The sequence below is a fragment of the Aptenodytes forsteri genome, unplaced genomic scaffold, assembly GCF_000699145.1.
Source record: "Aptenodytes forsteri isolate BGI_AS27 unplaced genomic scaffold, ASM69914v1 Scaffold112, whole genome shotgun sequence".
Classification (NCBI taxonomy): Eukaryota; Metazoa; Chordata; class Aves; order Sphenisciformes; family Spheniscidae; genus Aptenodytes; species Aptenodytes forsteri.
This window is the reverse complement of record NW_008794883.1, coordinates 2,528,021-2,554,324: the sequence shown is the minus strand read 5'-3', so window position 1 is coordinate 2,554,324 and position 26,304 is coordinate 2,528,021. Positions and strand designations below refer to the sequence as shown.

At 43.6% G+C, this 26,304-nt stretch overlaps 1 protein-coding gene across 1 annotated transcript in view; it reads left to right on the top strand.

Moving 5' to 3' along the window:
• The window catches only part of DCC (DCC netrin 1 receptor), a 590,042-nt gene extending 571,191 nt beyond the window's left edge, over window positions 1-18,851 (top strand). Inside the window, exons 27-29 of the mRNA XM_009274745.1 lie at window positions 2,333-2,545; window positions 16,243-16,385; window positions 18,762-18,851. Of these exons, the coding sequence (XP_009273020.1) occupies window positions 2,333-2,545; window positions 16,243-16,385; window positions 18,762-18,851 (446 nt within the window). The remainder of the gene's footprint in view (window positions 1-2,332; window positions 2,546-16,242; window positions 16,386-18,761) is intronic.
• Window positions 18,852-26,304: the final 7,453 nt, after the last annotated feature.

Here is a 26,304-nt window from a genome sequence, read left to right as displayed (position 1 = left end):
GGGTCTGCTGGGCAAGGAAGGAAATGGAAAAGCAGAGCTAGGGTGATGGCATGATAATGCAAAGAGCCTTGAAGGTGGAACCAAGGAAAATGAGCCACAGTCGGGCAAACTTTTACAAACTGTAGATGATTTTGACCTTGGTCTGATCCTGTAGTTGGGTTCCTATCCGTGGTGTTCAATATTGCCAGGGATGTCTGCGATATTGCCATAGGAACAAACAACGGGGCTGTGGAAATGAGGAGAAATCCTCATTTCCATTTTTCAAAATGGTTTTGCCACTTAGTAGGCTGTAATTACTTATATACTTTGACATTAATTATTATAAAATGCCTTGAGATTTGACTTGGCTGTGTAATTGCATGTTATTTGCACAATGAGTTCTGGTTGTTGCAGCAGGCTTTGAAAGAAACCAGATCCTCTGGAGCATTTTGGGTCCCAGTATAATAACTAATTCTGATATCTATGTGTCAGGAAGGTTGTTTTCTTCAGTAAAAGGTTGAGCTTTTGCTAGTTTTCTGTTTCCTGCCACAAGCTGCATGATTAACGGTTGTGCTGTGAGCCATCCTGGCTGGCATAGATACTGTGGAGACACCAGACAACACCAACACGCTCAAATTAAGTAAGCTCCTGTTGTGATCAGGCTCTTCACTAACCACTTTGCTTCCTTCCACTGTTCTGCTTGCAAATAATGTCAGGCCTTGTGGGCACTCTCACCAAGGGGAGAATTTTCTCCAGTGCTGCTCCTTGGGGCAGTGGGGCAGGAGCTGGGAGAGGGGCCAGGAGAGGCCACAGACCCGAGCTCTGGGGAAGCCTCAACGGCACTCGTGATGCAGGATTTGGAAAAGAAGATATGAGATGGTGTTTTCGGTCCAATTCACTTATTCTCGTCCTGCAATAGGAAGAAAATAGAGGTAGAAGTGGCAGGCTTTTTCCTGTGGCATGGGGAAATGAACTTCTTGCTGCCATCCATAAAGCACCACAGCAGACTTACACTTATCAGTCCCCCTTGTAATTAATTCTTAACTAGTTCGGCTTGTCATGGTAGGCATAGTGGTCAGGAACAGATTTTAAATTTCTCAAAACTTTGAAGATGGTTGTTTATTCCAATTACAGTTCCCTTTACAAGAGCAAAATAATGTTTTCTTTGGGATTCTTCTTTCTGTCTTTGTTTATTTTCTTAAACTTCTTAAAGTCTGAGTAATGTGGTACAGTATTGTTTACACTGCTGTGTAAACAGCAGCAGTGAGTTTCTCTTCGTGACCAAGAGTCAGTGTTAGGTAAAGAGCAGTGCCATAAATCTGGGCGATGCCACCGGGATGTGTGAGTGTGCATCCCGCCTCTTGTTGTCTTCTATCCCTCTTCCTACGCAGCAGCATCTTCACTGCACACACTCCACAGAAGACGCTCTAATTTTAGACTACAGGATTAGAAGATTTTGCATCTAATAAATTTCAGGAGAACCTTTTTCTGCATTCAAAGTACTGGTGATGTTAGACAACACTGTGGGCCATACCCATCCTGAAAACTCCTGTACAATCACAATCATATTGTAATTTATAGTTTGGGTACAACATGGGTTTCTAGAGGGCTGTAGAAATAAGGGGCTTTTCTCTTTGTCTCAACCTTTGTTTTCCTTAATACTACGTTTCCTTCTGTTTTCTGCCATGGAAAGTCCATGACAGAGGTTGATACTGAAAGCTTCTTTTAAGAAACACTGCAGAATATAGGGAAGCTGCCTTGTATATTAGAAGGTTGACATGGAACATTTCAGTCTCTGAAGAATTGACTTTGAATATAGGCTAATAAAACAGCAACCTACTCCTTTGGCACACTAAATGTTACAACTGTCTCAAGGAAAAACAATATTGGTGATTGGTTATGTGGAAATTAATTAACTCCTTTCTTTGTCTCTAGCTTTTCTCCACTATGACTAGAACAGCACCATTGTGCTGAATATAATGTTTCCATAGTCGTACCTTGTTTCAATCTCCACGTGATGTATTTATGTGTTTATTGATTTTTAATATTTAAAACCATATAGAGAGGAAAGATAGAGAGAAGGAGATAAAAATATCATGCTTGGTTTTTGTTTTTTTCCTTAAAGGAAGATGCATTGACTTTCACATGGTACACGGCCGCTCTGAGGGACATCTGGTTTTTAATTTTGATGGAACTGTTTGCACGTTTCCTGCACCTTCTTGGAGGGTGGAGGCTAATGCTGTCCCTTCTGCTGAAAATGACCATAAAAGTAGGAAATGGGACATAAAAAACACATCAATGATAGTTCTTTGTTTTTTCTTTTTTTTTTTTTTTTTTGACTCTTCTCTTGCAGCTGTGAGCGAAGGACCAGCACCACAGCAGCCGTCCTTGCTACCGCAGACGCAGCCTGAGCACTCCACCCACGAGGACGCCCCGAGCAGAACCATCCCCACCGCCTGCGTCCGCCCTACGCACCCTCTCCGCAGCTTTGCCAACCCCTTGCTACCTCCGCCCATGAGTGCAATAGAACCGAAAGTCCCTTACACACCACTTCTGTCTCAAACAGGTAAGAGTGATGGGGGAAAAGTCTCCGGTACCGCTCATCTGAACCACTGGCTTTCAATTCAGGAAAAAATAGAGAGCACAAGACTGTCCCATACCTTGAAGAAATATCTGTAAGTTGTGGCAGAATGGAAAGTGGATATATACAATTTTATGATCATAATCTAGTATTTCATTCTGACAATCTGGAATAAAAACTCAGGACAAGGCAATAGCTTAAAATCAGAGTTAACAAGTAAGTGATAAAAATGAATTAGATGCGATGCCAAATTAATCACTTGGTCTTGTTTCCAGTCTCCTGTTATGCTACAGTAACTTGAACGAGTGCCAAATGCTTGACTCTTGTTTCAAGGCTTGCCTGTTCAATAATGAAAGGACTATTTATGTATGCTGGAGAAGAACTGACTGCAGTCCACTCCAGTGTGCAACCTACTTAAAAATTAAATAGCAAGCGTGCAAGGAACAGAAAGAAAATTATTATTTAAAAAAAAACCAAAACAAAACAGGGCTGTAGAATAGTGCCACTGTTGAATGAAGCCGTGGGCTGGTTTCGGGGTTAGATGAAATGGCTGCGTATGGCTGTAGTGAAGCATCCGTTCCTGGGTGGGGGGCATGGCAGCGTGGGGCACGGCAGAGCAAGAGGGAACGGAGCCTCTCCAGCTCATTCCTGGGTTTGTTTCCAGAGCAGCACCATTTCTAGAGAGCTGTTTTAAAACTTCGCCGTTGGATCAAATGAGGACATTTCTATGATATATATATATGGTATCTGCTTTGTTCGTAAAGTAGGCCCAGTGCTAGAATTGTTCTTCACATGGACTGGTATAATTTGAGTAACAGCATTTGCCTTTGTGACCCTAACTACTAGAGCTATTAAGGAAAAAAAAAAAGAAGAAAAAAAAAAAAAGAGGGGGGGGGCGGTTTGCAGGCTGGTATCTCATTTTAACTGTTTGCCCTACTCCTTCAGCTTGGATAATCTCTAGTTTGGCTCAGACAACCTTTGAGATTTCAGCTTTACTCTTTTCTATTCTAATGCTGCTCTCCGAGCATAGCTTTCTTGCCATACAGCATATGTTAGGTCGATGTTTGCAACAAGAAAGCTACCAAAACATCTCTGCATTTTTACTAGAAACACCTGCTATCCATCAGCAAGTAATCCAGTTTCTGACAGCGGACAGAAGTACATAAATCCTTATTTGTTGGAGAACTGCTTTTGCCAAGTAGTGCTGGTGAATTATTTTTTATATATAACAGAGTCCATTCATCTTTATGCAGTACTGCATTTTACTTTATGAGGATCCAATTCTACTTGTCTTACTCTAGTGAGTAAGCCTGGTTACCTTGAAAGGACTGTTTGTTCTCTAAGGCAATCAGAGTTTATATTTTAACCATTATAATTAGCAAGCGTGGTAAAGAGAGAGGAGGTCGGGGCATGTTACTTATCTTCATAAAGAACCCCATCATCCTAAAAAATAAAATTGCCTTTTTTTGAGTAAGTAATCTCACGTAAGCAGATACAATGTTTCCTACAAACAACGTGCAGAACTTTGTTGCTAGGCAAAATTAAGACTTGAAAGTTGATGGCAATAATCTGCCATAAAGCAATGGAAATAAATAAAGCAAATGCTAAAGCAGTGAAAAAATCTGTTTTTCTGGATTCTGTCACATAGACGAAAACGTGTTGCTGGGTTATATATGGCATTCAAACTATTGTACTCACTGTTATACTGAAACCACAATTTTTACTTTTTAGAATTGTGTATAACTTCATTTCTGATCTGCCTCGGGCTATTTTGCGGTGTTGGGGGCTATTTATTTCTCTCTATGTATGGTTTCTCTTGCTTTTCTCAAGGTACTTGTCCTCAGAGTCATTAGCCAGACTGATGTTGTTTCCTTTACCAGTTTCTTGTAGAAAGGTTTCCTTTGTAAATGTTAACTTCTGTTTGTGCCTCGGGGCAGTGGGGTGTGCAGAACTGATCCTGGTCCTGCACATGATCCCTCAAAACTAGGTTGCTCTTTCAGTACCCACTCCTGAATCCCATTCCTCTGGAACTCTTCTTTTCACTTAAAATGGGAGTGGAGAGAGAAAGCATTGAAAAAGAGATGTTGAGAAAGAGCACTTTGTTTCACCAGCAATTTTGAGTATTTAATACTAGCCATTAGCATGATGATGGGATCATAGAATGGTTTGGGTTGGAAGGGATCTTAAAGATCATCTAGTTCCAAGCCCCCTGCCATGGGCAGGGACACCTTCCACTAGACCAGGCTGCGCCCTGCTAAAAAGTCTGCCCCCATCTTTCTTATAAGCCCCCTTTAAGTATGAGAAGGCTGCTAAAAGGTCTCCCCGGAGCCTTCTCTTCTCCAGGCTGAACATAGATGGCTGATCTCAGCCATTCTTCCTTATATCTAATCTAGACGGACCCTCTTTCAGTTTAAAGCCATTACCCCTTGTCCTATCACCACATGCCCTTGGAAAAAGCCCCTCTCCAGCTTTCCTGTAGGCGCCTTCAGGTACTGGAAGGCTGCTATAAGGTCTCCCCGGAGCCTTCTCTTCTCCAGGCTGAACATAGATGGCTGATATCTCAGCCATTGTTAGGTACCCATGAAAGGGAAATTTTGAAGATACTTGTGACTTTACGAAGCTTGTGATGTATTTGTCTATTTGAGCAAAGCTCCTAGAAAAGATGACTGACACGTCCCTGCACAGTCGCTCCTCCCTAGTCCCCACTGGCAGAGCAAAAGTGGCCGAGCTCTCTGCAGGCCAGCTGAGCAAATTCCCTTATGGACCGCGTCTGCTAATTATACCCCACTTACGGACATCTCAGGTTTAAAAGGCTCTTAGGAAATTCCCATGTTGGAATAACTGTTACTTTCCTTAACCAGCTAGATAGAATTAATTAAATTTTCATTACATTTTTCTTAAACTCAAGACATTTTTACATATCCTCCGTAATAAAGTAATAGCGCAATAAGTAATGGACTCATCATCACTTAAACCAATTAAACTACTCTTTGCTTTGCTCTCCTATTTTTTAAATGCATGTCAATCAGGTGTCTTATCCCTTCAGACAATACATAACTCTAATGGAACAATCCTGCAGAATTCAGAAGGGGAGAAAGCAACAGAGAACTGCAGAGATTGATCCAGAGATTTCCAGCAAAGACTTTAAAAAGCAGGAACGTGAAGTTAAGTGGACCTTTCCCTTGAAATCCCTTCACTGCTGGTTTGCAGATGCTCCTCCGTCTAGCCCTATGAGTTTTACATCTCCTTTTATAGAGTAGCTTGTATGGAAATGCCAGGCAGTGGTGTCCTCTGGTCCTCAACCATCCCCACAGCCAACTGCCTGCTGAAGCTCCAGATGTATTTGTATATTGAGATTATAGTCCTGGAGCTGGTGTCTAACACTTGCCCTCATACAACATTAGTATTGAAATTAATTTTTGGATCCTGCCCAGAGGATAGATGAGTACAGGGCTTTTTCTTGGCTTTGATTGACCTGATGCTAAAAGGAGGTATCTCCTCCAATATTTTATCTGTTCAGTATATCTCTGTAGTGGCATTATAATTAGCTGTTAAACTCTATCATATGGTTCATAAAAAAGACATACAGAGATCATTATTCAGTTGTGGGGGATTTTGCCATGAGGATATGAATAAATATTTAAAAGGCTGTGCTCCTGGTTTTGGGTCATGACATCAGCCTAATCCAGAGCTAAAATCTGCCATTTTTCTTCTTTTTTTTTTTTTCCTTTTTATTTTGCTTGAGCCCAGTAAATCTGAACTCTTCACATTAAGCCCTTCCCATTGATGTTTTATAGGAGATCTCACCTTTTCATCACTGCTTTGTGATCGAGCACTTGAGGTTCCTAATACTTATTCTGAAGGCGTGAGAATCGCTCCATGGTATTTCCAGTCCCCACTGTGGCTGCACTTGCTCCTCTTTGCAAATCATACACATAGGCATATAAGTGATTTGACTTAGTCCCCTTTCAGGTTAAATAGAAAATGTTTGATGGAGTGTTGAGCTTATTGCATTATAGATCTGACATAAATTCCACAAATGGACAGGAAGGATTTTTTTTTTTCCCCTCACAAATGAAAATTCCCTTTAGGTCTTGATGATCAGCTGCATTTTAAATGAACCTGAATTAGGAGGTCATTTTTCTTCTGCAGAAGCAAGCGTGAGGTGACAGAAAATACCGCCTGTGAAGTGGTGGTTTTCATATTGTGTCACAGTTCTAAAACTTCAGCCTTTTCAGGCTCCCGTATCTTTTGTGAGACTGTAAAAATGCTGCATTTTTTCTATCGCTACTCCACCAAAAAAAGTGTAGTTGGAAATCTAAATTGTCGTCCCCTCGGTCTTCCTGGAATCACTCAGTGATACCCCAGAGTTAAAAACCACTTTATTGTACAGCAATATTGAGCTCGATTTTCCTTCCTCCTGCTCAGCGCTAGGGTATGCCCCAAACTGGCTGTGGGCTCGAGTGCAGGGGAAGGGTTGCACTGCAGATGAACTGCACAAGATTTATTTCTTTGCCGCTTTGGAAAAAAATCCTGTCTTTTCGATGTCAGGTGGCTTGGGGAGTAAAAGTGAAGAATGAGGTGAAGAAATCTGGCAGTAAACATCCCTGTGTAAAAAGCAGCAGCTGGATATTGCCTGGACATTAGTACAAATCCTTCCCATATCCAGGCTGGCCCAGACACTGTTTTCATTACCAAATGGGATAAGAAAGCCTGATAAGAAAATGAGCTCCATGAGGTGTTTTTTGTGCTGCTTTTTTTTTTTTTTTCCTATAGCTATTGTAAGAAAAGAACCAGAAAAACAAGATAAGAGCGAAGGTTCACAAAGCCAGTGTTAAAACCATGAGCTAAAACGGTCAAGTAAATAAGGGATGAAATCAAGAAGAAAAAAGGGTATATTGGTATTAAGCAGTGAATCCTGGGCCATAATGCTCTCAAGTAGCAAGGCTTTGGGGCCACAGTAGATGCTGAAATTACAGCGATCCTTAAAAGAGTGAATATAGAAAGAGTATTGAAAGAATTTTTCAGTCGTGCTGAAAATAGACTGCTCCTCACAGGAGCATTGGTAAAATCATTGTTACACAAGTATCTTGAATATCGGGTCTCAGGTGGAGCGTTTAGAGATGGAAATTCCAAGAACAAAACTTTTGGCTGCAAATTAGGCAAATTTTGGAGACATGAATTTAGAACTCTCTGGTGCTCAATTTATGCATTTAATTGCTATCCATTTTTTAGAGTGTTTAATCCCCTCTCATACAAAGTGGGGAGTTAATTTGTGAGTGCATTTATTCTGAACAATCAATTAGCTCTAATTAATTAGCTATACAACCAAATTCTGGGTCCTTTTTTTTTTTTTCTTGGAAGTTTACCATTCACAATAAAAAAATGCCAGTGCCAATATGAAACGCAAATGAAAACCTATTGCTTCTAATTTGAATTCAGCCATTGAATTGAAAGGCAACTAAGAACTCTTTTGTTAATAGGGCATAAAAATCTTTCTGTCGTAGGGTTTTTTTTTCTTATTTTAACGATGGGTGTAAATGAGATTATGGACTTCTTTTATCATAGTCTACAAGCAAGGTCTATAAATTCACTGAAAATATGGAAATGATTCATTCTTGAACCTTTTATTCTGAAATCCTAGCTTTTTGCACTGGTAACTTGCAGATTCAAAGGCAAATTATTCTTTTATTTCATAAGCCTTTACCTGCCCCCCCCCCCCCTTCAATTTTGAAATGTTTTTTTCTTCCACGTTTCTTTTTATGAAAACAAGCTTTCCTCACTCATCTGGGAGATACATTGACACAGAAGTGTCATGAAAGGGTCAGTCCTGTCTATTAGAGAAACCTGGCCCCGGTCCAGCAAGGTTCAATTCGCCCGCAGATAACTTGAGACACCTCAGTCGTCTCAGCAAAATCCACGGGACTACTGGAAGGTGTAAAGTGAAGTGTGGATTTAGGTGCTTGTCTGGATACATGAACCGATTCTCTTTTGATATAAATGATCTATTTCAATACAAGGCAGCAGTCAAATCATTAAAAATATTTATCTGGCTAATTATACTGTAAATCCATAGAAAGATTTAATGATGGGCCATTCTATCTTCCTGTGTTTCATAAACAGAGAGGTAAAACTTTTTCCACTGCGTGTACAATTTCTCCATATTAATTTGGGACTGTGTGTGTTTTCACTGAGCAGTTGCAGCCAACGAGTCACTTTTGCCCTAATACTTATTTATCCCACATAGTATTTCCAGCAAATAGATTAAAAACATGAAGAGCAGCTGCGAAGAGAGAGACCAAATCTCTCTCATGTTTCCACATACTTGAGCAGTCTGTGTTGTTTTTGTCTCGAAGTGTCCTTTCCAAGCTCACTGTTTCTATACCTATTTTGAAGCCGTAGCACGTAAAAATGTGTGAAGTTCATCAGTGCTATTTCAAAAGCCTCCCCAATAGGCAGTCCCAGTGCTTGCTTGGTACCGTGTTCTGGAGAGTGATTAAATGACCTCTTTCTCTTTTGTGTTTTCTTTTTACTTTATTTCTCCTACTATCTAATATTTCTAAATTGAACTTTGTCTCTTTCTAGAACAATTTCCTTTGCGGAATGAGCCAAGCCTCCATTGATTATCGCTTCAAAAATCATTTTTAGAAACTGAAACTGAAAATATTTTTTCATTTAGAAAATGAAAAATATTTTTCCCACCTGTAATGTAAAACAGCTGAGTCTTCAAATAATATTTTTCATATAGTTACATATTCTGTTCCCCTCAGAGGCACCGTCTTACTTAAACAGGAACATCCTGCCACAAGTAAACTCACTTCTATATGTTATTCTCATCTTTATGTTTCAACTTTTAAGTCATTTAAACTGATGCTGTTTTTACAGGTGGAAATGTCAAATAACCTGTAAGTGGCATTTGATCCTTTTGTGATTTTCTGTTGTACTTTTATGAGAAAATTACCTCTTCAGACTGCAAGGTAAGCAGTATACCCCACCAGCTTTGATTACTTAGTAGGGAAAACATCTGGCTTTGCATCGCTATACAGCCCTCCTTCCCCACGCTTGAAGTTAAGGCTGCCAGTCTCCTTACTGTCAGAAGCATCTGGGACAGATGAAATTCTTAAATAATTTTAATTTTCCAGATTGATCGCTTTCAGTTTTGCAAGCAGTGACATATCTCTGTGGGAGCATCCTTGCAGATTCCCCCGTGCCTGCAGATCTTCGTTACTAGAAGCAGCTCTAGTTAATGACACGGATAGTGTTTGTCTTTTGTCCTGTTGGATAGAAAAAAATGTGGAAAAGGTGTGAGATGCAGGGCCAGAAAAGATTATCCTCATTTAGTTACAAGTCTGACATTACCTTCTGATTTCTGCAGCTTATTTTGACTTTTATAGTCTCATTATAGAGGATTCATCTTGGTACTCTTCATCCTCCAAGAATCTTCTCAGTTCTTATGAAGACAAAGGCTTGTTTGCACCCCAGTAGGTAGATCAATTTTCAGCTGCTTCTTCAGACCAGGTGATCTTCAACTGCAGATCTTCAACTTCACATCTTTGATGCATGCCCTGTCTGTTGGGCTATTGAATATAAGAATATATCTGTATCCCCAGTTTGGAAATTTTCTATTTAAATTTCCAAATCGGTTTTATGAGACATGCCTGCAAATACATTGCCTGATCCAAAATACTTTTTGCTTTGTTGAAAATCCTAAACCAACAACAAAAAAATCAGCTTGAGATTAATCAAATACTGAACAGAGCATTTTGTCCAACTCTGGAATCAATAGACTAAAATGGCTGCAGGTTAAAACCTGGAACCAGTAGCCCATATACAGCACAACGCATCTTACTGCAAAATCCTCTTTTCAGAGTTTCTCCGGTGTCCTGTCTGCTGTCAGACATTGTATTTGATGATGGTTGTACGTGTTTACCGAGAGCAGAATATTAGGTTTTAAAAATGCTAGATGTCCTTTCTATTACTGTGGTCACTATCTGATGTTTTAGTCTAGATACGTCCTTCCTAAGCCCAACTGCCAGTGATCTCTGTGAAGAACACGTTGGCATTGCGAGCTTGATCCACATCTCGCTGAGGTTAATGGAAAGACTCTCACTGCCTTTGAGTTTTGCATTACCACCTGGCGAAACCAAATTCCCGCAATCTTTCTGAGAAGCGCGGGATTCACAGGCAAAGCTGATTCTATCGCATTCTCTGTTCCATATCGCATAGACTCTTCCTCTGTGTCACTGGCAGTTAGTAAACCCCTCTCAACACTTTGTACAGTTCATTTTTTACTGCGTGCCAGTCCTCAGGCTTGTACAGAGCTTTCCAGACAGGATCTTCCCAATGCTTTGTAAAACGGCATTGCTATTTACCTTGCTTCTGCCAAACGTTGCTTCCCTCACACATCCGAAGATTGTAGTTGACTTCTCTGAGGCACATACCCACTTGTAGGCTTGAAATCAGAAGCGTCCAGGCTTTTCTCTTCCCTGGTTTCCTTCTGTTAGACCCAACAGGATTTATGGCAAAACTTCCTGTTCCTCCTTCTCCGAGATATGACTCATTCCTAGCTAATTTTAGACTTCTGATGAATAGGTGTCTGCTCTGTGCCAGTCACATAAGCTCACTGTGCAGCCGAAGGAGAGAGAGAGGATCTCCTGAAAGACAATTCGCCCAACCTCTCCGCAGACTTTGGAAGGTGCTTCTTTCCATAGATTACCGAGGGAGATGAAAGAACCAGCAGAGACTCATCCCTCACTTTTAAACAGCTGAAGCGATGTGAAATTCAGCTGAAGGGATGTGAAACACGGTCTCGCCTCCTTGCTGTGAAAGTCTGAAAGTTTGGCTGAGCAGCAGATAGGCAGAAAGGTTCGTGCAGTTCTCTTCGTGTTACTCCAGCTCCAGCTGTATTTCCAAGCTTTTGCTAGTAAATAGATTTCATAATCACACACGTATTGTATATATCAAAATATTAAGAATCGGTCCTAGATCCGGATCTTGAGGAATTCCACTGGTAGCCGCCTTCTACTCCAGTATTCTCCATTGAGCATGATTTCTTGCCGTCTCGCCATAAACTAGCTCCTTTCAATTTTTGCATTCATCTTCAGTTTCTCCACTTTAACTCTTTTTTTCCATGTCACTGTTTTGCATCGTCACCCAGAATGCCTGTAACGCATGAACCACACAAGAATTTTTGGTCTTCAAGTTTGATACAGACCCTAGATCCATTGAGTGCTAACATAGCGTTTTTTGACACTTTCTGAGTTTCCAGCTCACCGTGCTCCCTGCTGCCAGGGCCTGGCCTTTGGAAACCCTACAACGTGAACAGCAGAAACCCTGAGCCCTCTCCCTGGAATGAGTTGTTCTTACCTGGCTGAGTACGTCATCTCACGTTCCCATTTGACAGATCTCAAAATAAAATAACGCCAAGTAGCTCTCTCAAAGTATTGCTATCAAGAGGATGGATGCTATATTGGTTTTACTTGGTGTCCATCATGATAACATATGGCCTGATACGCACAAATGCATATAGATTTAGAAAACTGCTTCTTTTTGACTTGACGCAGGATTGCACTGATTTGCAGTGCTCCTGAAATACCGAGGATGATACTGCAGTGAGTTCGGTACGGGCCTCGGAGAGGCGGTGGTAGCTGGGGTTTGCACCTGGTAGCCATATATCATCTAGCTAATGAGCCGATGAAGTGCTTAATAACCCTGCTGAGAAAAGGAAACTTTTAAACAGTACATCCATGCTGGGGCTGCTCAGAGTTACACCTGATCGGTATTGGCATCTTCTGCCTCTTGCGGCCCCAAGTTCCAAGGTTTCCTCTTTTTTACTTGTGAGACTCCCGCTGAGTTGGAGAACATTAGAAACCAAAGTGATTTTAATTTAATTAGCTACTCTTTTGCATAAATTAGTTTACTTAGCACGTCAACCTTCTGCGTCCAGAATTCTCTTTGAGAGGCCTGCTTGGTCTTTTTAACGTCCTTTGGGGAAAGAGGGCTCAACTGTTGTACTAATTACGTATTACAGGCATTACCTTGGAAAACGGTCACCGCTGTAAAACATTTGCTGAAGAACTTGAAATATGCAGCTATGCATAAGGAAAATTTTCTCAGCTTCATTTTAGTTATGAGCATTACGATTTGCCTGTCGCTTTTTGTGAGCTAAAGGGCAAAAATATGCACAAACTGAACTTACTAATCATCATTATGGCTTCTCATTAACAATATCCAGGAGGGAACATCTGTCTTTGTGCAGAAAAGTGGGTCTTTAAGTCCAATTACTACAATTAATGAGTTACATATGAGAAACATGATTTTTACCACGAGATTTAGAGGATTACAATAGCAACATGCTCTGCATTGCACATGAGCTCCTCACCACCACAGCAAATATTTACTTCGCCACCGGCCCATGAAAATCAAACAAGTCGCAATGCGAAGTCACTTGTATAAAAAAAGCCTGTTTGGGTCCATTATCTAACCAATGAACAGCACGGATGCAATTTTCTGCGGTGGCTGTATCTTATTATTTATTCTCCACGCCACAGTGATATCCCAGGACGCAATCCAGATTCCCTGTGACAGGAATCGGATAAATTTCTCTTTAGCAGGGCACGTGAGCGCTACTAGAACAGAGGTACCACCACAGCTGCCAGCTGCAGGGGCCGCAGCTGCAGTTTACTTCTTTGCTGAGCGCTGCAGGTATTTTCAAATAGGGGGAAAAAAACGTTGAGACGCTACAGTCTGTGCGCCAGGCAACTTAGAGTTAATTTGCCTGCGGTGGCAGCTTCGTCACTTCGCTTTTTAGGATCAGGCTCTTGCGTTTCTCAGTGTGTAGCTGCTGGGTGCAGGTTTCGAGTGTCAGTGTTTGCGTATTCCCCCCCCCCCCCCCCCCGCCGCTTCTTTGGAAATAAGCTTTTTTTATTAAGAAATGGAAGTGAAAAACATTTCCTTTTTTTAAAAACTGATTTGAATGTGCAGCACTTAGAAGATTGAATCTTTGGGGATCGCTGTATCTTCTACTCTTACTCTAAGATACAGGGAAGTTTGAAGGCCCAGTAGTTATTAAAGAAGTCTTTTATCTATTAAACTGGAGGTGGAAGAGTAAGCGTATCTTTCTGGCGATCTCTTTTAGCTTGTATTGAGCTTTCACACGTTCATAGCTTCAGCTAAACGGGAGTTATCTGCGATTCTCAGCCTTACAGAGAGGGTGTTTGTGAGTCTCTCCCTCTCTGCCCCCGTCTTGTAGCTCTTTACTGGAACTTTTAATGAACAGGCTGTTGGCAACTGGATGTCGGGAGGGATTTTGTTTTCTCTTCTGCTCCATTGTGTTTTGTCTGCCTTAAACTAATTAAAAATATAAACGCAATTCTTTGAAATACCGGAAAATTAATCTGCAACTCTTGTCTCCTGGCTACTCACTGGAGCTGTAAGGATGCAGAGAGCTGTCATGACTGCAATGATTTGGTGGGATTTGGGGAGCAAGAGCCTTGGCTGCTCCAGCTGCAGCAGCTGCCTGCCTTCCTACGCTGGCGTTATTCTCCAGGCAGTGCCGCTCCGGGCTCAGGAGCATTGCTTTCATGATATGTTAATGATCTATAAGAAAAGAGAGGTAATCAGGTGGGAATCTAGAGATGAAGAAAACAAATAGGTGTTTAAAGTTAAGATTCATAAAAAGACGGTTTGGTTTTGCATGGAAACTGGGTGGGTTTCTGATCTGAGACGTGGATTTTGGAGTGAGCCTGTGTGCGTCCCGTGTGGATGGAGACATCTCCCATGCTCCTGGTCCCTGCGTCTCAGCTCCAGAGCCACAGGCATCCTCATACAAACCTGTCCTGTGGCTCGTCCTTGGGACACCCCTTCCTCTATGCGCATTTTATGGCTGGAGGGTCTCAAGACCTATTTTTCTCTTTCTGGGTCCAATTCTGATGCAATGTCCGATAGCCTGTTTGACTTGCCGAGGCTGATGCCTTTTAATACCTCTAATAAGCACAATCAGCTACTAAAGCGATGGCTGTTGTTACCATCATTATTACGGTACACATTTTCTTAATAGAAAAAAAAGGCAGGGAACTTGCTGAAGGTCATAGTGGAGGAAAGACATAGAAAAAAGCTATTTATTTATGATTTGCCTTCTTTATTTCAACGGGAGTCAAATGAGCAGAACAAAAATTGTGCCCAAGTCCCATGGGAGACGGAAACCTGCCCTGTGAGACTCCAGAGTCACCCTCTGTGCCAGAGGGGATTTGCTGTTGCCTGGTGGGGAGATTGGGGGATTTGACATCAGTACGTGATGTCCCCTGCCGAGCTAGTATCAGCCTGAAGTTTGCATATTTAGAGATATGAACGCAAAACTTGCCTTAGGGCACGAGTAGGCATCAAAGTGGTTTAATGTCGATAGAGAGAAAGTGGGAAGAATAAATTTTGGGGACCTAGGTGGCTGAAAGAAGTGCCAAGGACCCTCACTGGAATGAGTTTGGCCTTGCGCAGGTGTAGGGATGTTTAAGCCGTAGCTTCAGGGGGAGCAGGATTACTCTGGCAGCAAGAAAGCTTGAAATTGCCGTCCCCATTTTTGGCCTTGAATCTATGATGCATGAGATATACATGATCTCAGTTTGGCTTTGTATGGCAACTTTAAAGCTATCCCAGTGTACTCAGAATAAATGTCTTGTGTGCCTCTGTTTCAGCTGACAGCCCTCGTGTCTCCACAGAGTCCTGCGTAGAGCCAGGCACTTTGTGCTGAGTGGAGGCAGACTGTCCAGGACAAAGTTTTTATGCTTTGATGTTTTAAATCATTAAGAGACAAAGAATTTTTAATTTCCTCTAGAAGAGAGCTGAGACATCTCAGTTGATGCATCTTTAAAGGGCAGCACTTCAAACAGTGCTGCTGCTGACACCTCTTTTGCCAAGCAGCAGTAGTGCGGCTCGGTGCGGTGGGCAGGAGGAGTTTCAGCAGAGATGCTTAAGAAGGGAAGAAGTCCCTTTCTGTCAAAAAAATAAATCAATTTTGATTTTTTTCCCTCCTTCCAAGCTGGGATAAAAAGTCAGAAACAACTGGTTTTTTGGAGAAAGTTGAAATACAATTTTTATTTTGGCTTGTTCAGTAACCCACCTGGAGGGCTGCTGTCAGCTTGAGGGAGTTAGAAACAAAAATAGACGAGAACCATGGAAATAACTGCCGTTCCCCCAGCCTGACCACTGCTTTCTGCTCTTCGGTCTCACTTTCTCCCTCAAACACAACGTAGGTCTGACAGTTCCCTGCCAGGCAGGGGCCACGGAGCCCAGGTTTTCATTATCTTCCAGGAGTACCGCGTTTGTAGGTATTTTTCCCAGGAAAATCTCAAATTTCCATATGAAAACTTTTGGGTTTGCAGAATAGCATTCTTCACCAAAAAGTAATGACAACAGAAAATTGCAAACCTGCTGCGACTGTGAGTCTGCTTTCGGGAGCGGAGGCCATGAAATATCATTGAAGAGTTTTTAGGAAGTGTTTGTGTTGGCTCTGATGCTCCTCCAGGAAGAAGTAGTGTCTGTCTAGGAAGGGGACTGTACGTTTACAACTGAAAACACAAGCGGCAATGGTAAAACCAGCTGCATTTTGCCTATAATCCCCAAATTTCACTGCAATCCCCTTTTCCATACCTACAGGTTCTCAATGTGACTTTTGTTTCTTCTTCCAGGGCCTAACCTCCCCAAGGCTCAGGTTAAAACAGCATCCCTTGGCTTGGCAGGAAAAGCCAGGTCACCTCTGCTGCCCGTCTCGGTGCCCACGGCCCCGGAGGTCGCAGAAGAGGGCCACAAGCAGACGGAGGACTCCGCAAACGTAAGAACCATCTTTCAGAGCCAGCCCTCTTGCAAGCCTTGTCACCATCGAGTTATATTCTCTAATCCTACACAATTCTCTAATCCTAAGCTCAATCTGCACATTAAGTTTTAGATAACGATCTGTCCCTTCTTACCTAAGGTGTAACGCTGGAGCTGATAGCTCTTAGAGAGCTAGCAAAAAGTTCTGGCAGCCGGTAAAATTTCGCTGTTGACTTTAATGGACTTTGGTGTGTGCGATACAGGGGAGAAGCGAGTGCTTCAATTCTGTGTTAATATTATCCACGGGACAACTTGAACGGCCTCTCCCGAGTGCCCTGAGATACCGGGAGAAGAGAAAGAGGGGGTGAGAAGTGCGATAAGGGAAGAAAATAATTTTGGCAGGAAAAATGAGTATATAGTAAAACCAGATAATGGTGAGAAAAATAACATTGAAGAAGTAGATAAGTGAAACTGAAAAGGTGGTGAAATTAGAATAATCTTTTCACTCCTATTAAGACTTTCTTAGAGAAAGGTCTCATGTGATTCAGAAGACAAAATAGTGCAAAAGAAAAGGAATAAGGAAAAAAAGAAATATAGAATCATAGAATGGTTTGGGTTGGAAGGGACCTCTAAAGGCCATCTAGTCCAACCCCCCTGCAACGAGCAGGGACAGCTTCAACTAGATCAGGTTGCTCAGAGCCCCCTCCAACCTGACCTGGAATGTTTCCAGGGATGGGGCATCCACCACCTCTCTGGGCAACCTGGGCCAGTGTTTCACCACCCTCAGCGTAAAACATTTCTTCCTTCTATCTAGTCTAAATCTCCCCCCCTTTAGTTTAAAGCCATTCCCCCTTGTCCTGTTGCAACAGGCCCTGCTAAAAAGTTTGCCGCCATCTTTTTTATAAGCCCCCTTTAAGTACTGACAGGCTGCAATAAGGTCTCCCCGGAGCCTTCTCTTCTCCAGGCTGAACAAGCCCAACTCTCTCAGCCTTTATATTAAATACTTGTTGTATATCACCTCTTTTCATCTACTTGCACAGGAGAATTTTTTGCTAGGCACTATAGCAGTGATTTGTCCAACATCTTGTTCGTGAATCCTGTTATGGTTTCAGCCTGGCTAAAGGGAAAGAAAAAAGATTTGCTTTAGACGTACATATGGAGGGTTTGGGTCTGCCGCCTGATGAATGCAGGACAACAGTGTTTGATTCCTGCTTGTCATTACCAACGGCATAAAAATACACTTCTGCATATAGTTGCAGAAGGATTCTCACGTTTTGCTGGGAAAAAGAGATGCAGGATGATGTAAGAGACATGGAATCTCCTACTGGAATGGGAACGGGAAGGAAAATGCCCTCCGTGGTAAAACTGCTGTCATAAGGAGTAATTTAACACAGGACATTTGATAACACAAAGTGCGATTTCAGCTCTCAGTACCATATTTTATCACAGCAGCACGATTTAGCTCTCAGGAGAGACACTGCTCAAGCTCCACAAGCGTGAAGGCAGTTACAGGCAATGCCGGTGCAGGCAGCAAGCTCATTGGGTGGTCAGAATTTGGGGAGAAAGTCTAAAATTTGGGGAATTTTTTTTTTAAGCTTGACGCTGCGGGTGCTCTTTTAAGCTGCCTTCTCCATCCCACCTCGGGGACTGCAGGGCTTATACAGCGCTTTCAGATCTTTTACTTGGTAAAACCCACATAAATAACTAATGTTTGAGCTCCCTCTCAGTGTCTGAAAGCAGAGGACCACTCCTCTTGCTCTTGCCTTGGTAATTTTTGAAGCCAGTGGTTCCCAAGAATAGGTGCAGTGCTGGTGATTTTAGGTTCCGCTGCAGATTCTCAGTGGACCGTACCCCAAAGGGTTACTTTCTTCCAGCCCAGTTAGGTGCCTCTGAAAACTGTTCCCAGTCTTCTGCTCCCACTGAAAGCGATCGTGGAAATTCCCAACCACTAGCAAGGGCTGAGAAGTTCAGCTAATTGCTGAACGAACTGTTGCAGCCTGCCCCAGGAGAGGGCATGTTTAGGTGAGCATTTGATGTCTCTGTTGGGTGCTAAAAAATGTTTTCATAGTCCCCCCCAAGCACGGACACACGTAACGTAAGGGAGGGAGCTGGGGAAATGGGGACGCAGGGAAGGGCCGTTAACATTTAATACTGCTCTAGCATGGTCACCCCTGGTTTTCAGCTCACGTGTTGAGCCCAGAGAGGCTTTGTTATCCAGCCTGTAAGCGTCAGCCCACCCCTGAACGCTCCAGGTCCCTGAGGGCCGTGCAGGGAAGATGTTCGGGTGGGGGGGCCTCGGGAGGTCCCTGCCACGGGCCATGTCCCGGGCTTTGTGCGGGGGTTTTCGGTTCCCATCCCGCTGCCCGCTTACCTGTGTGTGTTTGTTCACTCGCAGGTTTATGAGCAGGATGATCTGAGTGAACAGATGGCCAGTTTGGAGGGGCTAATGAAGCAACTCAATGCTATCACAGGCTCAGCCTTCTAACAGATCTTGATGAAGCGATAATTATCCCGGAGCATTGCAGCATACCAGGATTTCACGCATACCACCCACGTACACCACCCCATAAAATCATCTTGTTCCCCGTACCACTCCTTCAGTGCAAGGAAGATTCCTGCAAAGTCCTAAAAGGAATGATAAAAAGACGAAAAAGGAAAGAATAATAATGGAAATGTTACAGAACTGTAGATCTGGCATCTAAAGTGATGAAAGCGTGGCAAGGCGAATGACATCATCACTGCGGAGTCGTAGCTGATGCCACCGGATTGCTCATTTTGATCTACTAGTCTTCGTAGAGCTCAAGTTGTCATGACTAACTCATGTTTTACTCCGTAGAGGTTTGTAGCTCTTTGTATAGATCTAGTCTTACCTCATGCGAGTATGTTTTTAAACATAGACCATGCCGTTAATTAGACAGTGTTGTAGGTCACTCGTTTGTTTTGTTTTTTTTTAAATATGGAATTACTGACTTCAGAAACACCCATAGCAAATAATCACACCACCACACCAAAAATTTGGAAGTTTTCCCAACAGCACAAAATGAAAAGACAAATTACTAATTTCTTTTGTCGTCTCCGTCACTCATCTCGCACGAGTGGTGGGGATTAGCGAGTTGCTGTAAAATTCAGCCATTTTAGCAAGTGTTTGTAAATCCTCCCGTAGTTAATGTTTTATGTATGGCAAAGAGAGAACCAGGAATGTAAAAAAAAAAAAGAAAAAAGAAAAAAAAAAAGTCTGCATTGGTGGCCTGCTGCCAGCCAGCCAGTGTACACTTGCAGAAAGAGGACATAATATGCAATCTTCTCTGACACGCAGTCATTACATGCTTAAGCTTGTAATAAAACACGTCTGCGTATGGGTGGCCTTTGTGCCAGACTGCCCTGTGATGACATTGGGAAGCACTGCTGGGGCCACCGCGAGCCGGAGCAGAGGGAAAAATGGAGCTGAAGTTTCCCCGAGCCTTTCCCATCCCCACATCCCCCCAGGATGGCTCTGCTCCGAGGGCCCATCCACCCGGGATGGTGATGGGTGGAGGATGAGGAGGGTGAAGGGGCAGCAGGCGCTTCCCGCAGGCAGGACACGAGCCCGGGGGAAGAACCGCGGAGGCCGGTAAACAGGTGATAAATTAATTAGGAGGGCTTTTCCGCAAGCGTAGTATTTCCTGGTTGAGATTGGCAGTACTCCGTGAGAACAGCAAGCGAAGAGCGGCGAGCAGCAGGACACCACGAACCACCTTTAGGGATTCCCTCTCCCTCTTGTCCTAGTGCTTTAGCTGCGCATTACAGTGTTTATTGACAACGATAACTGGTTGAATTGACTAAATTTTGTGTGCATACATTTTATTGCTAAATTTTCAGCTGCATTCAGCGTTAATCCCTGTTTATGCAGCTGAATCACCAAAAGGGAACGAATTTGCATATTTATCAGTTAGGAGGCTGCAAAACCTAATAAGAGAGTTTCAGATGAATTATTCCATTCAGCTCTGCCTTTGATTTCAAGCTTGAGTGGGTCATAATTTTAAAAGAGCATGGAAAGGATAGGATCTTTACAACCTAATAGCTCCTTTTATTAGGTGGGTAATTATATGTGAATCTCCGAATAAAATATTTTGAGTAAAATGGCACTGCAACAGAAGTAATAATTCAGATTATTTTCTACGGCCCTGTGCTGGAAAGGAAATCAGATGTCAAGGAGGAATTCAAATGCTTCATTAAGAACTCTAGTGTGTTTGTGAAAATGCTCCTTTAAAAATACCCTGTTATTCAATTTACTAAGATTTTAATGAAATATTTCTTGAGAGTGAGGAAATCTCATTTGCATGGGAGGCTGAGCTTTCCAGTTCTGAAAGTTTTGTAACCAAAAACCTCTACTAAAAATAAAATGCACAAATCTTTCCCGATGAAAACCCAGCTCAGCTGTTAGAACCTATAAAATCACTACCTCCATTTTAACTTGAAGAAAGAAGGCTTAATGCAGCTTTTGAATAGCTCCCCATCCATATTTGCAGAGATTGACATTGTTGAAATAGGAACATAAGGTCAAATCTGTCTCTCACTTATCATTTATGAAATATCTTTTACCCTGGATTTGCAGCAGGATAGCTGGGAACAGAAACTGCCCCCAGGACGTTAAAGAGCAGCACTGCACCTTTTTAATCACGCAATACCCATCCAGGACCAAGTGTATAACAACCCCAAATTGCCTAAAATAAGACGAGCCACAAAGAGGTTTGCAAGTTGGATTTTGTTAGTTTTGGACAAAAGCGTTGCAGTGTCCAGGTGCTTTGGTATTGATCAGCCTCTTCGTTTTGTTCAGGCATCTCTCTTCAACTTAAACGCTAAGCCCTGAAAGTCTGCAGATTGATCTGGCACTCCTCTGAGCGCAGCCTTTCTTCTGCCATTTGAAGCATATCTATTTTCAGGCTCAGCCCATTTCAATCAGTAACACTTGCAGACCAAGGCCGAGGTCCACGCCGAAACAAGTCCTCATGTACTCTGTCCGCGGGAAGGAACAACTCTATCGGCTCAGCCCGAGCAAGACACAGCCGCTCCCCAACCCCCGTTTCTAATAAATTAGTAAGAAATTTCTGCTTCAATTTAAGTTCAGCATCTGTCGGTAAAACTAAATTATTCCGTATAAACACTGAGTTTTAGGGTAGGTTTTGGGGTTTTTTTTAATTTTCCTTCAGACCTTCACTTGACAGCCAAGAAAGGGCTGTACCCTTCACCTCCCCTGAGCCCCATGACACTAAATTTGGGTGTCGTTGTCCTAAGAAGCCCTGGAGACATTCCCAACCTTCATTTGAGGATGATCTTAGTACAATTCCTAACTAATTAGTAAGCAGGCATTTCTTCTAAAATTTCACCTTATGTGTGAACTACATAACTTGCAAAACTCAAACGAGTGTTTTAGCTAAATCTTCCACATTATATTTTGCTGATGCTCTATTTATTTGCAGTGAGGTCAGCTGAGAATTTCTTTGGATTTTGACAAATTCCTCAACTGTCAGAATACTTATAGCCTGTGACTATCTCAGCCATGGACACTCCCAGAAAAATGTAATGAGAAATGTGTCAGTGCATGACAGGCTTGTGAAGCTCGGTGTTACCATGGAAGATCATTAGCTAATCAATACAACAGGGCTGCCATAAATAGGTGGGGAAAAAAAAACCCAGCAGCCAAAATAGGATATATGTTTTATTTTTTCTTCTCTTTTTTTCCCCTGGTTTTTATTGCTCCAAGACCTAAAAATGGAGCAATATCAATGGTTCAAAAGGCTGGGCGCTCCCTAGCTCAGCGTCTTTGTCTGTGGACTGCTTAGATTGTTCACTTCTGGGGAAAAGGTTCAGTCTTTGAGAAGCTACTTAATTTTTGGAAGGGGGAGGATAATCTGCTTGTTGTTCTTGCAGATGATCTTGACTATGTCATGATTTGGGGCTGGACATCAATACTGCCAAAATTTTGCCGTAGGGTTTGTGGTGTCACTTCTCAGGCAGCGAGGACCATCATATCCCCTATACCGTGACTATGTCATGATTTGGGGCTGGACATCGATACTGCCAAAATTTTGCCATAGGGTTTGTGGTGTCACTTCTCAGGGAGCGAGGACCATCATATCCCCTATACCAGTCTGGCTGTTTGTGCACCCTCACGTTTGGGAACTGGTAATTCCCAACTAAAAGGCAGCCAGAAATTGGAGAAGCACAGGGATAGTCTTGTAGCTCCGAGCAGGATTGCCCGCTCCAGAGTTTCCCAACAGGTTTGCAAATGCGTCGAAGCTTGGTCCTTGCTCTCCCCACGGCGCCCAGCCCACCGCCAGCGGCAACGCACGTCCCAGTATGCTCTGGCAAATTTGCACTGGTAGCAAAGGAAATCTCAGCCACGAGGCTCCTGTGCGGCTTGGGACATCGTGTGTCGGACACTGCAATAAGATTCTGCCGCAAAGTGGCTGTTCTTTGCGTGGGCACTCCTTGAGCCTCTTCTTTTAGTAGCCTTGTCTTTAGTTGTTTACAGGAGCATGTTTTCACCAACCCCTTCCCAGAGCCAGCTCCTTAAAAACCAGCTTAGGTAGGATGCTGCATGTCTGGCCTGATTCTCTCCTTGACATTTTTAAAGACTAGATGATTTTTTAAAACATTTCTAGCTTCTGGACGTGTTTGCAGTGCATGCTCACTTGCTCCTACATGTTCTACCAAAACACACGCTGCAACCCAGAAAACACCAGGCAAAACGATGGCAGCGCTTGTTCACACGTGGAAGGATGGGAGTGAGTGAACAGTGAGGAAGGACCCATTTCTGGGTCCTTCCAGCCCTTGGGAAGCGTCAGACGTGTTCTTCTGTAGTCAGAGCTGATGGTGTAATTCCTGCTGTAGCTCACCGCGGGTCCTTTCCTGGGACGCCCTCCTAGCTGGCACCTAACGCTGAATCCTGCAAATCCGTACGCAGATGCTCGCACATGCTGCCGTGAACAGGCACGAACCACCTTTCGCAATACCCACGGTAAAACCAGGCACAAGCGTTTGCAGGGTGAGAGCTGGCTTACCGAGGCGCTCATTAAATCCCGAAGTAGATGTGGGTAAGGGAAGCGCTCTGCGGGCAACGCCAGTGGGTAGCGGAAGGCGGCGAAACTGCAACCTCCTCGGCCTCATTTCTGAAATGGATACCTGGAAGCTGGATGGAAGAAGGTTTTTTTTTAAAAAAAAAAATCATCGCTTCATAGGTGATCAGAGATTATTTTTCCCGTCAGCCTTGTTTCCCCGCGTCCCCGTTAGCTGCTCAGTGTCCTGTCTGGTGTTGAACTGGGTTCTCGGAGGCTCCATGACTTTTTTTTTTAACGTTCTCGGCAAAAGGCATTGAACACATCCTCATTCTGGTCTTGGCTGGCTGGAGAACACGGTACAGCCCACACGTCGCGAGGCGGCACGAGCCAGCGTGCTTCACTGTATGCTGTACATGTATTTCCAAGCGCGAGGAAGCAACGTCGGTAGGAGAAGGAACGATGCTGTTTTTATTATTGTAAAATAGACCTGGCAATTCCTACGTTTGCGAATTGCCACCATGTTTGGGATGGGGCGGTTGGGGGGGAGGGTGTACTTTTTATAAGTAATATTTAATTTATTATTTAGAGTGTTTTCTTTTGGATAATTTATGATACAAGGGATACCTGGCTGGAAACCTAGAGCGGGCTGTTAAAGCTGCAGTGTGCCCATGTCCCCGCGTGCTGGGCTCTGCCCCTGCATTACGCACCCCGAGCGAGAGGATTCGGGAGGGTCGGGCAGCGGGACCGTGCCACTGAGTCACCGGTCACCGCGACTGTCACACACACCCCACGGCTGCTGTGAAGCACCGGCTCCAGCCTGCTAACTCGATGTCCTGGCACTGGTGAGTGCCATTTAAAGGGCTTTGCAAGGTAATTCAAAAATTCTTAGCATACTAGTGATATGTTTATCTGATAGAAATGGGTTATACTACAGCTTTAACTAGCCTTAGTTTAAAAAAAAAAAGATCTTGTTGTTACAGAAGGCCTAAAGATGGCATTTTGAGCCTATAAACAGTTTCTTTAAATTGTCAGACTCTAGCATTGTTAACCAAATTAGAATAGTGACTGCAATATTTAAGTGTAAATCTTGTTCTATGAGAAAGGAAACTTGCTTACGGTTTAAAAATAAATGACTGTTTCTACACACAATCTTGTATACTACTACATGAAGAAAAAGGGGGTTTTGTAATGCACTGTAGAACAGTCTCATATTCATTTTTTATAGAAATGTTATTCCAATGGTGCATTTTTTTGTTTAATAAATAAAGTTTTGATACAAATTCTCTCTCTTTGTCTGGTACGTTGTACAACAAGCACTGGCTATCGGTCCCTGCATCCCAGGGCAGCCCGGCATCTCCCACCCCAGCACATCCCGTCCAGCCCCGCAGCATCTGCTGGCTCCATCCCCGCTGCGTTGCTCCCCGCCCCAAGCCCCGTGTAAAGGCAATTTGCAATTTAGGGGTCAATTTAAGGTGAATATCAGGGTACACTCTGGATGCTGCAGGAGCTGTGTCGATTTGGGGAAGGCATTGGAAGGGAAGAAGACGACTTCTTGCGTAGGAGAACAAGATGCCACCATGCAAACGGTTGTGCAGGAAGGTAATTTCACATGCTTGGGAATCAGCCCCGTATCAGTAGAGAAAAGTCGTGCTGGGCTTGGCTTCTCAATGCCACCAGCAAGCAGAGTGCTAAAGCAGCCGCAGCGGCTGTGGCAACGCCACCAGAAAGCAGAGGGAAAAACCAGCCGCAGCGGCTGTGGCTGCTCGGCAACGGCTCTGCCCTCGGCCATGCTCAGGCTGTGCTGCAAACCCGGGAGCTTTAACGTCCGGCACTTTTGATGTCCCTGAGTTGGGCACGAGAGGCTTCCAAGACGCTCCTCCAGCTATTACATTTCACGATCTATTTTCAATCTCCCTGTAGTGAGGAGCCGGGATTGGGATTTATTTCTGCTCCCCTCTCTTCCCATTGCACCTTGATCCTACTGTTGTTTCCCAGTGATTGTGGAGCCTATCATCTACCCTGCCTTCCGCAGGCATCATGACTTAGTAGTGAAGTTATCCAAAACAGTGTTGGGTGACGTGAGCAACCTCAAAACATTACTGTTGAGCTCTAAGCACTCAACACATGGATTTCAACAGCCATCCTACCTGTGAGCACCCGCAGGAGGCAGCAGCCAAGAGGGACGGTGCTGCCAGCTCCTCCTCTGACTCCGTAGCCCAAGGACTGCATGCAGCAAATGTTCTCCAGACCCTGACGGGTAACTAAGGCAGCTGGTTTGGTCCCTCATTACAATTTACAGCCTTCTTCCCTCTTGTGCCCCATTTCTGTTGTTGCAATTGTTTCTCCTTTACCAGAGTGCCCTTGTGCTCTGCCACTAGAGTCATGGGCGTTTTCATTGCTAAGCCAACGGACCCAAAATGCATCGGCTTCCCAGGTTTCCAGGTTTTGCCCTGCAATCAGTTTGCAATGAGGACTAGGTGGGAAGGCCGCATCAGTTTGCAATGAGGACTAGGTGGGAAGGGCACGTTTTACATACATTATGCCCAAACCCCTCCTGTCTCTTGCTGTCCCATATGGGTGCTGAGAATGGGTGCCTTCTCATCGGATCAGAGGAGACAGGGCCAAGTCCATATTCTGAATAAAACACAATTAGAGCAACTCTCTAAGCTGTGCAAGTTCTGAGGAGCTGGTGCCCACCGCTGCAGCCCCCGTGGCTGGTGTCGCATCCTCCTCGGTGTCTCTGCTTCCCAGCAGAATCATTCCTCATGCTCAACGTCATGGCGAACTCCCTGGCGTGCCCGTATTTGTTCTTTCACACAAAGCTTTTCTTTCTCATCTAATTTGGAAGATTCTGGGTAAAGTGAACATTTGAGGGGGGGGGGGAGGGGGCGGCTTTTT